The 14,688-nt window shown below is 37.5% G+C and overlaps 2 protein-coding genes across 2 annotated transcripts in view; one reads left to right on the top strand and one right to left on the bottom strand.

The window, feature by feature from the left end:
- Positions 1-1,623: 1,623 nt before the first annotated feature.
- Positions 1,624-8,959, bottom strand: VPS29 (VPS29 retromer complex component). Its single transcript, XM_068563457.1, has 4 exons — positions 8,875-8,959; positions 4,386-4,577; positions 2,381-2,616; positions 1,624-2,128 (listed from the first exon to the last, which is right to left on the bottom strand). Exons 1-4 carry the CDS (start codon positions 8,875-8,877, stop codon positions 2,011-2,013), a joined length of 549 nt encoding a protein of 182 aa, XP_068419558.1. The 5' UTR covers positions 8,878-8,959; the 3' UTR covers positions 1,624-2,010.
- A 211-nt stretch (positions 8,960-9,170) lies between these two features.
- RAD9B (RAD9 checkpoint clamp component B) overlaps positions 9,171-14,688 on the top strand; it is a 38,324-nt gene continuing 32,806 nt past the window's right edge. The window contains exons 1-4 of the mRNA XM_068563122.1: positions 9,171-9,207; positions 11,684-11,754; positions 12,598-12,747; positions 12,963-13,077. Of these exons, the coding sequence (XP_068419223.1) occupies positions 9,171-9,207; positions 11,684-11,754; positions 12,598-12,747; positions 12,963-13,077 (373 nt within the window). The remainder of the gene's footprint in view (positions 9,208-11,683; positions 11,755-12,597; positions 12,748-12,962; positions 13,078-14,688) is intronic.

The following is a 14,688-nucleotide window of genomic DNA, read 5'->3' on the forward strand; positions in this document are numbered from 1 at the left end:
AAACTGAATTATTCTTCTTTAAATCTGACAAATACATTGTATAATTCTTCTTCTGGTTACAATAAGTCCTAAAATAGCAACATTAGAATATCCTGGAAATATTTTCCAGATCAGGCTGAGGAAAACTCTGAATATCCTGATATAGAATAGCATTTGATAGAGGTAACATCCTGGCTTGCTCAATAAATATTATCTGCTTGAACACAACTTAAAAATGGAAATATCAATTTGCCCTATTTTATGAAAATTGCCAAACACTTGGACTCTCAAACTAGATTTAAGTTGGGAATAGTTGTATTAATGAAAGGATTGTTCACATTACATTTTTGCTCTAGTGTGCTTGCCTTCTAAATCTTTTAGAACATTAGTGTTTTAAAATTTTATTTTTAAAAATTTTAACTTTCTTTTGAGGTATAGTTGATGTACAATATTATATAAGTTGCAGGTGTACAACATAGTGATTCACAATTTTTAAAGGTTATACTCCATTTATAGTTATTGTAAAATATTGGCTATATTCTTTGTGATGTATAATATATCCTTGTAGCTTATTTATTTATACATAATAGTTTGTACCTCTTGATCCTCTACCCCATCTTGCCTCTCCCCACTTCCCTCTCCCCACTGGTAACCACTAGTTTGTTCTCTACATCTGTGTTTCCTTTTCGTTATATTCACTAGTTTATTTTTTATTTTTTTATTTTTTTTAGTTTATTTTTTAGATTCCACATATAAGTGATATCATACAGTAATTTGTCTTGCTCTATCTGACTTATTTCACTTAGCATAATACCCTCCAAGTCCATCCATGTTGTTGCAAATGGCAAAATTTCACTTTTTTCTGGCTGAGTAATATTACACTGTGTATGTACGTATGTATGTATGTGTGTATATACACACACACACACATACACACCACATCTTCTTTATCCACTCTTCTGTTGATGGACCCTTAGGTTGCTTTCATATCTTGGCAATTGTAAATAATGTTGCTATGAACACTGGAGTGCATGAATCTTTTCAAATTAAACAGTAGTGTTCAAAAAAATTTTTTTGTTGTTAAAACGTAAAGAATAGGGCACTTAAAAGCAACAGTCTGAAGAATCATTGATGATTTACTATGTCAATATGGTATTCTATTTAGTTAATAAAATCTGAGTCCAACATTATGACCTAGAACGTTGTAAGAAAGAGCTCTGGGGCTTCCCTGGTGGCGCAGTGGTTGAGAATCTGCCTGCTAATGCAGGGGACACGGGTTCGAGCCCTGCTCTGGGAAGATTCCACATGCCGCGGAGCAACTAGGTCCGTGAGCCACAATTACTGAGCCTGTGCGTCTGGAGCCTGTGCTCCGCAACAAGAGAGGCCGCGACAGTGAGAGGCCCGCGCACCGCGATGAGGAGTGGCCGCTGCTTGCCACAACTAGAGAAAGCCCTCGCACAGAAACGAAGACCCAACACAGCCATAAATAAATAAATAAATAAAAATTAAAAAAAAAAAAAAAAAAAAAGAAAGAGCTCTGAAAGGTCATCTCATCTACCTTACCACTGTAACATTTGTCTGCAGTTTCATTTGGCCTCTTATTTTCATAATTTTTAAAAATTAAAACACAGTCTATCAAGAAAGTATAAATGAAAGGTAACTGTTTATTACTGGAGAAGAGAAGAATGTATACAAGAAAATCTAGATTCTTTCTCATCATGCACTACTTTGGTAGTAAAGTTCCAAATATCAACTATGAAGATATTTACAAGGATAAATTTTTCTTAACATGGGACCATTTACTGTGTGGTGGACGATTTTTCATAGAAGTCATATACTTAAACTAAATATAATCTTATAGTTTACAAGAAGCTTAGACCATTGTATTAACAGAAGACGAGATTACATTTTACTGCAAAATATTATAAAAGTGATACAATTTTGTGGCTCTTAAACATTTAATTACTTGAGTTGAACAGGGGAATGAAAAAAAAAAAAAAAAAGCCCAACATCATCAGGACACACCTCGCTTTAAGATTTTTTGTATTCAATTCGTTCTACTTTCACGTCATCTCCAATTAGCTGATACACATAAGTGACAACTGTAGAAGCCTGGATATCCATCAACACAAATGAAGGAATAATGTTTCTGGAAGAAAATATAAATAATGTCAGTGTTTTGTACTAAAAAGCAGTAGCACTATAAATTTCAATTTAGCATGACGATTTGGATTCAAGGAGAAATCTGGTTGTTAGACATATTAAAAAGAATAATCACCAATAGAAGATTGCCAAAAAGGCTATAATTATTTAAATAATCACATTTCTCTTTTATGAAATGTCACTTGTACAATTATTAACTTTATGAAACCCCCAAATTCCCAAATTGCATACTACTCACGTTTCCAAGGCATTATATGCTCCAGTGGCAGAACCTGGATTAATGTAGAATTTATTTTCATGCTCAAATGCTTCAAATTTATGTGTGTGTCCTGAAATAAGAATATCCACATCAAACTGCCTCTGCAACAGGGCTAAGCTGGCCATATCTCCCCATGGAATAACTTGATGTCCATGGATCAAACCAATTTTGAATTGCCCAACAGTTACAACTTTCTGTTCTGGATAATTCAGATTCTAAAATACGAAATAGACATAAGAAAAACAAATATTTTAGAGACACAGAGGTTTAAAAAATAACCTTCTTAAATATTCAATCTCATACGGGTGTTTTACTACAGTGCTCCACAACCAACAAATTTGTTAAATATTTGATTTCTTCTCAATCTCTAAGGCTGCAACGGTGCTCAAAACATAATTTACTTTAGGTAAACTGGAACTTATCATGCAATCCCTTTGTTGAGTTTATTTTTATAGAATATGAGTTCTTTTCGGCTTTCTGTAGAGAATAATTCCCCCAAATTTGTGTTTCCTCTATCTAAGAATCCAAGGAATATGACCTGTAAGCTAGGATATGTTCAAATTATATCCCAGGCTTTAACAGTTACACAGATGGCTTAAAATAATAATGATAGTTAAACTTATGTAGCACTTAGTATGAACCAGGCACTATTCTAAGAAGTTTATAAATATCAACCTATGTAATAATTACAAACAATCCTAAGAGGTAGGTTCTATTATGACCCCCATTTTATGGATGAGGAAACTGAAGCACAGAGAGGTTAAAATAACTTGCCTAGGAGCACATGTTATTAAGTGGTTGAGACAAGATCCAAACCCTGGTAGTATGGCTCCAGGGTCAAGCAAAAAATTTAATTCTTGCTACTGAAACTATCTTTAGCATATCATAAACAGAACCCCTAATATATTTTTAACAAATGGCAAACCTATACTCGAATTATTGACAAGATGTTTGCCCTTTCCCTTCTCATCCCCCCACCCCACTTTTCACTTTCATGCCACCTCTAGTTTATTCAAACTTAACACCAAAAAAAAAAAAAAGCACCAATGAATTTAAATAATTTATGAAAAAGCTTATATTCCCAGGAATAAAAAATAAAATTTTCATACTAGAATCAGGTTTATTAAGCTAGGTCATACAATGTTAGCACTGTCAGGGGTCTTAAAAATCATCTATTCCAATCATATTTACATAGTAGGGAACTAAGAAAGAGGATGTAATTTGCCTAAAATCTCATTATTAATTAATGGGCAAAGTTGGAACTCAGAACTCCTTATTTTTTCTTTAAAGTTAGGTTTATAGAGGTAAAATTTACGTACAGGAAAATTACCCTTTTTGGTGTACAACTCAAGGAGTTTTGACAAATGCATACAGTTGTGTAAGCACTGCCACAGTAAGATATAGAAAAGTCTATCCCCTCCTCAAAACTCCCTCATGCCTGTTTATAGTTAACCTTTGAGATAGGGAGCCATGGCAGGGTTTTCAGCAGAGAAGTGATGTAATCTTACTTCACCTAAAAAGGATCACTCTGGTTGCTACGTGGAGAAAAAACTGTGGAGGGAGCAAGGATAGAGTCAGGAAGCTGGAACACAGTAAAGTGGTAAGTAGCTTGGAACAGGGTAGCAGAGGTGGTGGCGGGTTAAGTTCCTGACAAAAACTTTGTAAACTAAATGAGAGTACTACAAAAAATAGTGAGAAAACCATACCAATTTAGTTAGAACAAGTATGTAATATGTTTATTAAGCAGTCTAAAATCAGTGATTTTCAAACTGTAAGGGAGGGGTATGTGTAATAATTTTACATTGGAAAACTAAAAAAAAAAAAAAGCCAAACAAACCTTAACAGTTGAGAAACTCTGGTCTCAAAAATAAACCTTATATATATAAAAATCAAGAAAAGGAAATATTTAATTAATATATAATCAACACAACAGGAAAAAAAAAAGGAAAGGAAATATTTGGGAAGGGAAAGGGAAGTACATCACCTCATCGAAGTCTCCTCTCACAATATGAACATCACCAGCCAGAGTCTTGAGATAGTCATAACTCTCTTTGGTACAAAGGTTTCCAGTGCAGAGAATGTGCTGAATCTTTCCTGGCACCAGCAGTTTTTTGAATTTAGCTGGCAAACTGTTGCACCGGTGTGGGATGTGCAGGTCTCCTAATACCAACACCAACTTTAAAGTGTCAAGGTGAGAAAAGGTGTAATGTTAAACATGATTTCAAAACAAGATATTCTCCTCCCATAAGTCCTCTTTTAAATTAAACTAATCAGAGATTCCAGAACCCAAAAGAGCATAAGTTATTCACACAGTTCCTATCATGACCATTTAAACAAACACACATATGATTCTAAATCAATCTTAGTTTATTTTGGTCCTAAATAGGTGTGCACACAATACAGGTAATCATTCTATTTATCAAGAATAAAATCAAGCTTTCTAAAGCGATTCATTTAGAGACCTATAAATTACACTCAAAAAAATTGAAAAATGAAAAATATACTACCGGGCCCTACAGAATTTGATATGGTAATTCACATTTCTGCAGTTTTAAGGTAAAACATCATATATTGATTCCAGGGATGTTAATAAAAAGAATGGTTAAAATTATAATGATAGAGAAAAAAAAGTTAATTCTATAATTTACTAGACTGACAACTATTTGGAGGAACAGTAACCAAAATTTACAATATGTGTTACTTAAAATATTAACTATACATTGCAGAGGAATAAAAACAGCCTATGTTACAAAGAGTTTCAATAGGGCAAACATGTGCTTTTGAACTATAATTTTGTTATCTTCTCTTTCCTTCATCATTAGAAATCCTAACTGTCATATTTTTGTCTAGATTAAATTGCTTATGTATCCTCAGTTTAGTTCCCAAACTTAAAATAACAAATCAATCTTTCATGTGCATTACAGCATTAAAAAAAAGAGAGAGATCAGCTAAATAAGTGATGAATTCAGCAGGTGGTGGTTTAGAGTTGGAACAATCTCAGATGACAAAAACAAATTCTGCATATAAATATAAAAGAATTAAAAAATCTCAGTCCTGCAGATTTTTAATTTTAAAATTTCAAGATTTGACATATATACACCATTTAACACAATAATGTCAAAAAGATCATTTAAAAATAGTATTCGCTCTCCAAAGGACAAGAGAGTCAATTTCACCAGGTCGATTGGTATAAGCACCTTCAGACGAGATCTGGCGCGTTCAGGGTGGTATGGCTGTAGACAGCATAAGCACCTTCATTCTATGACAGGATGCTTTCCCACACAGACATCCCATCCATAAATGTACATGCCCTTTAACTGGTTCCAAAGAACGCATGACTATTCTTTAATATTACCAAAGAAAACATTAAATATCTAAAACAGGATAAACAGCAAAGTTTGGCCACTACAGACTTTGTAAGTTGAAATTAATCAAAACCAAAACGTGTAAAATTAAAATTATTACCACAATAAGCTTGATTCATCTTGCAACAAATATCAAAATGATTACAAAGGAAAGAAAATGTTATCGGGACATAAAGTAACTGAGGTAACACAAGGTTACAAAACTAGCTCACTTTAAAAGAAATTATTAAATAAGCTTCTTTACAAAGAGTAGTTTCAGCTGGTATTTGCTCAATGACATATTAATTGTTTCAATCCAGATCTTAGTGGACAAAACATCCATAAAACTAAAAACCACCACATAGTTTCCACCCTCAGTGATAATCAATACAAAAGTACCTGGAGATAGAACAATCTTCATCTTTAGAGGGGGATCCCTTCAGATATGGATTGAAGTACATAGTTAATGTGGGAAGCTGGCATTTGAGAAAAAGGTAAAAAAATAGATTTCTATATTAAAAAAAAAGAACCTCAAACTCATAAATTAAGGGTATATGTCTAATACAGGTTGAAAATGTTTGGGCCTAATAATGAATGAGCTGTTCAATCTGAATGTGGTAGAACGAACATTAGTAAGACATGATACTTTATAATGATCTATGACCTAAATTCTATAATGTACTGTGGATTATGCCCAAGTGTACCTAGACTATTAGCAGTCTAAAGATATAACTATGAATGGCCACACAGAAACTATTTCAAATTAGTAAGGATCCTTACTAGGACTTTGATTTCCTGCAGCTTTTTAAGTTATAGGGGGAATAGTGTCACATAACAAATACCATACTTTGAGCAGTGTCTTTGCCCAAATTCCACACTTTGGACAGTTCAGGTTAGACACAGATTACAGAGTCTTTTAAGACAGCAAAAGATCCTGGAAATGGCAGTCTTGTTAAATTCAAATAAAGAACCAACCTAATCAAAGCATAGGAATTTGGTTACTTCCTATTTGATAGACATAAAAGGGTGAAATCCCAGTAACAGCACCCAACCACCATTGTTAGTAGGAGCTAAGAGAAGAAACTTACTCTGTGCCCAGCCTTAGTGGAATGAAGAAGTTGATTGCAGACAGGGGAATGAAAAAAAAAGGGTGAAACATGACCAATGTTAAAAGAAAGCAACGAAAAGAAACAAACCAAAAAAAGAACAAAAAACTCATCGAATGAATATGCAAACAACTGTTAATGATTTCTGAGTGTTATGAAAGAAAATGTTAAAAATCAGCTTTGCTCAAAACAATACCAAAAGAACCATTTGCTGTACTATTAAATATCTCTCTCTCTCACACACACACACTTAAAATTTTTTCTACTTTTCCTAATCTCATTTGCCACTTTGACTCCCATCCGTTTTGTTCCCTGTTCTGTTTAGAATTTTATAAAACAATTTGGAAAATTCATCAGCAATAGCTTAAATGAAAGCTAACATTTTCTGGATCCTTTAGGACTAATTATTCTTCAAGTATATTGATTTTAATCCTCCTATGTTTAAAATTCTAGTAGTTGGAAAATTATGCTGCAGCTAGGTCATTTTGTACAGAAGATCTAACACAGCACTATGAATACATTATCAAGTATTGGATGTACTGGATGATAAAAACAGACACCTTCCTCCAGCTAAATCTGGACTTTCCCCACACTTGAATTTGCTGCCCATAGACTCTGGATACTACTGTATATTGAACATTTCTGGTCTCTTTCGCCAAATAAAATGCTTTTAATTGTAAAAGAATCGACTAACTCTAAATTTTGCCCAGTTCTATTTCACACGAAAAGTGATACTTCAGTACAACTACCCTGAAAAAGTGTTCACCTCTCAAAAAAACTTCAGAAACATTAATATAGAAATCATGTCAGGTAATTTCATCTTCTCCCAGGGATAACTGTCTCAAAACTACTGTAAACTGGACTACTCTAATCTGGAGTCTGTTTAGAAGCAAAAATCAAAAGTGGGATTAAAGTCTCTAACATACATAAAGAAGCTAAAGAACCAGAGACCATGAATCTTTGGCTGTCACATCTATAAGGCACCTTAAAGGCTGCTGGTCACAGAATCACGATCTTAAAAATGCAATGGATGTTCATCAGAGAGAGAAGTCTCTTTTCAGCAACACATATACCAAGATCATCAGAAATCCTTTTAAAACCGTTCTTCACTTTGTAGGGGGTCAAGGGCACTTTGAAAATCTGATTACCGCTATTAGCCCTCTCTGGCAGCAGTTCCCGAGTTTACACGTAGGCAGGTCTTGGGGTACCGACCTACTGGGGGTGAGGGGATGATCTGGGGCAATCTGATGGACGAATGACGTAAAGCTTCCCAAACTACTCCTTGCTGCCAACAATGGCCCTTTCACCAGAAAAACGTTCCAAAACGTAAAATTTCCAAACCATTTCAAGGAGTTCGAAAACCATTAAGGAATCCTGCTCTAAAGGGTCGCAGCAGCCTGAGGAAGTAGTTCCAGCAACCCTAAAAGCTAAATCCAGTCCTTTTCAGGGCCCACTGCCACATTTCAATGGCAGCTGCACGTTATTTCAGGGGCGAAGGGGATAGTTCTTATCCCCTTTCTCTAGAGAGCAAACTAAAATGGGTAGCGAATTGTGCTTGCTTCTTCCCGTTTTGCCTCCGAGAAGCCAGCTTTCGCCACATGGGGGTGGTAACCGGTGGGTTACCTACTAGCGGGAGGTGCTTTTTGCGCGAAAGGAGCAAGGAAACGTCTGGAAACGGCGGAGTTCCCGTGCTCCTTTCTCTGGGACGCTCGAGGCACAGACCCAAAGGCCTTCCCCGGCTCGGGCGTGAGGGGCTCGTTGACAGAAGCAGCAGCTGAAAGGGACCCTTTCCCCCCTCGGACGTCCTCTGGCTCCTGGGGCTGGGCTGCGAGGCCAGGGCTGGCCGCACCCAGAGGTGGCCGCTCTCTTTCCTCCCTTGTCTTTCCCCAGGCCCGGGCCCCGGCCGCGCCCGCCACGGCCTCCGGGATCGCTTAAGCCCTCGCCCAGAGACTCCCAGCGGCTCCCAACGACGCAGCACCCCAACCGAGAGGCAGGCCTCGGTCGCCGCAGCTGCCGCCCTCACCATCCTGTCACTGGGCTCCGCTCCGTCACCGCAACCGCCGCCACCCTCTCTTCCTCAGACGCCTCGACGACCCGCCCACCTCGCTCACAACCAATGAAAAGAGAAGTCGGCGAGAGACAGCTCTACGGAGGCCCGCGTAGGCTCTTCCCCGCCGTAAAGCGAAGTTGTTCTTTGGGAAATTGTGGTGCGGCGGTGGCCAAGATCGCGAAGTTTCCGAAAGCGCGGGCAACATCCGGGCACCTGGGGCCCTCGAGCTGAGGCGCGCAGAGTGACTGACTTTTTTAGGGATTGCAGCCATGTTGAAGTGCGGGATGAGCGGCAGTCAGGTGAAAGGTGCAGAGGCCTTTTTTGCCTTTCTGTGTAGAAAAGGGAAAGACTAGGGTTCATGGGGAAGTTTACACCATCGTCTAGTTTCTTGACCTTTGCCTTTCTGCCTAGGGGCTGAGGACACAAGGCCTGGCCACAGCCAGCCCCCACCCACCCAGGGTCTTGTTAGCTTCTGAGGGGCGAATGACGGCCCATCTGCTTTTATTTATGCATAATATTTATATTCATAGGTGTCCATAAAATGAAGTTGCACTATCCGGACAGATATTGGAAGGGCAGCTTGAAACTCGGGACGATAAGGACTGTGTGGGAAGTTGGGAAAAACAATGCTTGGACAGTAAAAGTACTTTAGTGCCATGAGAAAAAAGCATAAACCTGTATTTTTTTCCAAATTCTAGCATTTTTAATGTATGACCTGGGACAAGCCACGGAATCACTTCAGGGCTCAGTTTTCTCATCTGTAAAATGAGAATAGTAACAGCATCTTCATTATAGGGTTTGTTGTAGGAATAAAATGCAGGTAAAGAGCTCAGTAATGAATGGGAATGTACAAGAACTATTGTTTATTGTAAATGGTACTTTAAACATGTAAGTTACTCCAGAAAGTCTCTATTTAGAAAAGTAATGGTCGTACAGATCATAACCTGAAAGTGATTATTGAAAGGCATCTTGTGTTGCAGCCGGCTTCCCCTGTGTTGACGACCTCTATGCAACAGTATTAACAGGAAAGGAAAGCACAAGCCCCCCCAGTGTTGCTGTTCTCAGAGTTCTAGAAAGTTCTCTCTTGCAGTGTGTACCTTAGTTCTCAATAAGTGATTATTTGTATGATTGTTTAAATTTGTTTTTCCTCCATAACTCTAAGCCCTGTGAGGGGAGGAGCTGTAAACCCATCTTGTTCATTGCTATACCCCCATTGCCTTGGCTTGTACCGTCCTTGGAACATACTAGGTGCTCAATAAATACTCATTGAATGAATGAAAGGTCTTCATTAGCTAGCTCCAGGAAGAAGTGGTGAATGTGAAGTGGTAAAAAGGGACAAACGCCTCTTTTTTTCCCCCTAGTCATCCTCTCTTTCTCAGTTTGAGGCCTGCACCCCACTTCCGGCCATGCCGTGCAGCTTGCAGGATCTTAGTTACCCCACCAGGGATTAAACCCGGGCCCGTGGCAGTGGAATTGCGGTGTCCTAACCACCAGACCACCAGGGAATTCCCCGAACTCTGATTCTTTTTTTTAAATTTATTTATTTTTGGCTGCGTTGGGTCTTCGTTGCTGCGCGCAGGCTTTCTGTAGTTGCGGCGAGTGGGGGCTATTCATTGTGGTGCACGGGCTTCTCATTGCGGTGGCTTCTCTTGTGGAGCATGGGCTCTAGGCGCGTGGGCTTCAGTAGTTGTGGCACGTGGGCTCAGTAGTTGTGGCTCACGGGCTGTAGAGTGCAGGCTTAGTAGTTGTGGCTCACGGGCTTAGTTGCTCTGCGGCATGTGGGAATCTCCCCGGATCAGGGCTCGAACCCGTGTCTCCTGCATTGGCAGGCGGATTCTTAATCACTGCACCACCAGGGAAGCCAGCCAACTCTGATTCTTAAGCATAATAATCTGATTTTATGCTCTGAAATTATTTTTCCTTTTTTCTACTTTTCCATGGATTGATGTGGCCATCCATTTTTATTGCATAGTAGCCCATATCTGTTTGCCATATTTTTTACTTATTCATAATTTATAAGAACACTAATGGTGTCTTACCAGATAAGACCAATATTTCATCCAGCCCTGGCCTCTCTTTCTGACAGGGCATCTAACTGTGTTTTCTGGGAAGATCTGGCATGTTCTGTGCTCAAACATCAGAGATACATCTTGAATTCCTCTAATTTCTCTCTCATGACTTGTTTTGACTTTGCCGCCTGTGAAGTTATTAAAACCCTTCAAACCATCTCCTATATGCTCTGTTTTCACACTTTTGGGGGGTGGGGGGTATACATTTATTTAAACCAAGTTTAAAAATGCATTAGTATGGAAACTGGCTTGCCACAATAGTTCCATGCAACACTGTGAACACATAGAAAGGAAGAATTTTGTTGCATTTTATTATTTCACACACTCACTCTGTGAATTTATTTATTTTTAATATTTATTTATATATTTGGCTGCGCTGGGTCTTAGTTGCAGCACGCAGGCTCTAGATCTAGTTCCCGAGATCTAGTTCCCTGACTGGGGATTGAACCCAGGCCCCCTGCATTGGGAGGGCAGAGTCTTAACCACTAGACTACCAGGGAAATCCCTCATTTTGTTAATTTATTGAGTACTTACTGTGTGTCTGGCATTTCGCCAAGGGTATTATACTGTATTTCTTAAAACAATTTGTAGCATTAGTCTATAAAACACTGTTCTTTATGAATTTATCTTGAGTCCTGTGAATGCTGAAGTAGTCCTGTGATTTTATTGTTTGAGAAAAATAATGTAAAAGGCACCTTTCTTTTTCTCCATAGTATTTGGGAAAGCGATCCAAGCACTCTCACGAATTAGTGATGAGCTGTGGCTAGACCCTTCTGAAAAAGGTGTAAGTAAGAAATTTAACTAATAGATTAAGGACAAAAGAAGATGTTTATAAATCCCAGTCCAGATTGAATGTTAGCTAGGAAATCCAGAAATTCTAATCAGCCCTTTCACTGTTCATCTTTATTTTACATATCTAAATACATCTAGAGCGTGGTAAACTTAAAAATCGTACACAGTTGATTTAAGCCAGAAGAAACAAACTGGTGGTCAAGAGGCTAGATATGGCTTGCAGAAATGTTTTGTGGGGCCTGCACTATGTTTTTTTTAAAAAATGAAATAATTTTCTAACACTTAGTAATTGGGAGAGTCCACATAAAAATCTGAATTTCCTGATTCTGTTGAAAACTCAGAAGATCTGATAGTTTGGGGCCTGCATTCCCAAGTGGCAGTAGTTGGCTGACTAACAGTTTCTCCCCTTAGGCGAGGGAAAATTTTGCTGCAATCTTTTTACTCCCTTTTATATTGCCTTCTGCCACTTTGTGCTTTAAAGTTAAGGCCCCTGTGGGCATTTACATTTTTACAATTATAAATATGTTCTTGTTACCAAAAACAAACAAACAAGAGAAAAATACAATTTCAGCATGCAGGATTTTAGACTTAATACCTATATATAATATATTCCGTTTAGATGTGTGTACATATGCAAATTAAATGCACACTGTATAATGCAGTCCATATTACATCAGTACTATAACTTATGTGTATAATGTAGTCCATATCATGCAGTTCACATCCCATAGCCTTACCCGGACACATTTCAGTGCGATGTTAAACATAATAGAATTTTTAAAATTAATCATTAAAGTTGATTTTTTCCTGTATAGCTATTATTTTATTTTTCTAGCTTGCTTTAAGATCTGTGAATTCTTGTCGGTCAGCATATGGATGTGTCCTCTTCTCGCCTGTGTTTTTTCAACATTATCAATGGTCAACCTCGGTGAAAACGAATGATAGTGACACAATATCGAATTTAAATTGCAAATTGGGAATGAAGGTAAGAGTAAGTGGGCATGGTTTTCTCTTGTATTGTAGAAATATTCATTATATAGGGCATAACACCTATTCTGTACTTAATACTTGGTTTAAATGGCATGCAGGACAGTCTGTTCATTTACGAATATACTTACTCTTCTTTTGTTAGTTTTTTTTTTAAACTAATCAAGCAACCCTATTAAGTATGTGCTCTTCTATAATGTGTTTGTGTTACAGTCAATTCTGCCTATCTTTAGATGTCTGAATTCCCTCGAAAGAAATGTAGAGAAATGCAAAATATTTACCAGATCTGATAAGTGCAAAGTAGTTATTCAGTTCTTCTGCAGACATGGTAGGTATAATTAAATCCAGTTTAAAGTATGTGTGTGTTTTGTTAATATTTTTCATGCTTAGAATATTCAAACCGCATATCAAGACTTCCCATTGCACTACTGCTTAGAATTTGTATAGTTTTGTGGTAGGGCAGTTATAAATATTATCTTGTCTCTGTAGAAGTACTGTGAGTTGATTGGTATTAATTATTTCCTTTTTTGGCTTGTCAGTGGCACAAGCTTTGCCTGCACACAGACCAATTTTTTAAATGTCCATCTGAATTCTAACAATTGAGTATTCTAAAATTAACTAGCTGCTTGATGATATTCTGTAAGACTGCCTTGGTAACAGTGTTCCTTGGAACGAACAGAAAAGAATAATGCCTACCTGTATTAAAAATGCTCCAGGAGGTAAATAGTATTTTATCTGGGGCTGAAAGAAGCATGGTAACTGGCCCAAGGGCACAGAACTAGTAAGTCACAGAGCCTGGATTTGAGTCCAGCCCCACAATAGTAGGAGCCAAAACCTTCATTCATTCTCTCTGCTACACCAAGAGATTTCCTGCCTCCTAGCCTTGCATGGTAGATATTCAAATGTTGTAGTCATATAGGATTTTACATGGTTAAATATGTATAGCATGGTGATAAAGTGCATGCACTCTGGAGGTCAACAGGGTCTGGGGTGGAATCCTGCTCTGCTTCTTCCTTGCTGAGACATTGGACGAATTATTTTACATCTTTGTGCCTCAGTTTCCCTATATGTAAAATGGGGACAATGGTAGTACCAGCCTCCTAGGGTTTTTGTGAAGCTTCAATGAGTTATAGGAAGTTATAGTTCTAAAGTGTTTAAAGAAATACCTGGCATATTTTCTAAGAGTTAGCGCTAGTAATATTTATGATGATTGCTGCTATTTTATTTGAAGTTACCAGTTAGGAGTGTATGTTTTAAAAAATCTTGTACTTGTGGTATTGGTCCAAATCTTTTTATAGTGGAATGGTCTTCTGGAAGGTTATATTAGTGTTACGATTTATCTTATATTTCTTAATTTTGTCTTACATTTATCTTAATATTTTTATTTCAGCTCTTACTCATATTATATTCCTTAATTTTTCCTCTGCAAAATATCAATTTTTAACATTATTTTTTCCTTCTTTGAGCTTCAGTTCATGTCATAGCAGAATCATGTAAAGAGCATGATTAAAAGCCCAGGAAGGGTGGGGGGAGGGATAAATTAGGAGTTTGGGATTAAAATATACACACTACTGTATATAAAATAGATAACCAACAAGGACCTACTGTGTAGCACAGGGAACTATACTCAATATCTTGTAATAAGCTATAACAGAAAAGAATCTAAAAAAGAATAATATATATATATATGTATAACTGAATCACTTTGCTGTACACCTGAAACTAACACATTGTAAATCAACTGTATTTCAGTAAAAATTAAAAAAAAAAAAGCACACACACACACACAAAAAGCACCGCAAGCTCTGACATCACACAGATTTGGATGTGGATTCTTCTATAATTCTTATTAGCTTTGTGACAGTACATAAGCTCTCTGAACCTTCATTTGCTTTTCTCTAGAATGGGGATAATCTTACCTACCCTCAGATTCTGAGGT

This window comes from Eschrichtius robustus, chromosome 14 (genome assembly GCF_028021215.1).
Source record: "Eschrichtius robustus isolate mEscRob2 chromosome 14, mEscRob2.pri, whole genome shotgun sequence".
In the NCBI taxonomy this organism is placed as follows: domain Eukaryota; kingdom Metazoa; phylum Chordata; class Mammalia; order Artiodactyla; family Eschrichtiidae; genus Eschrichtius; species Eschrichtius robustus.

Excerpts from the sequence above, each read along its gene's own strand:
- VPS29 (XM_068563457.1), bottom strand. Across the intron at positions 2,617-4,385 it reads TGAGAGGAGACTTCGATGAG|AATCTGAATTATCCAGAACA; the intron begins GTGATGTACTTC and ends TTCGTATTTTAG. Across the intron at positions 2,129-2,380 it reads GCATATAATGCCTTGGAAAC|AAACATTATTCCTTCATTTG; the intron begins GTGAGTAGTATG and ends ATTTTCTTCCAG.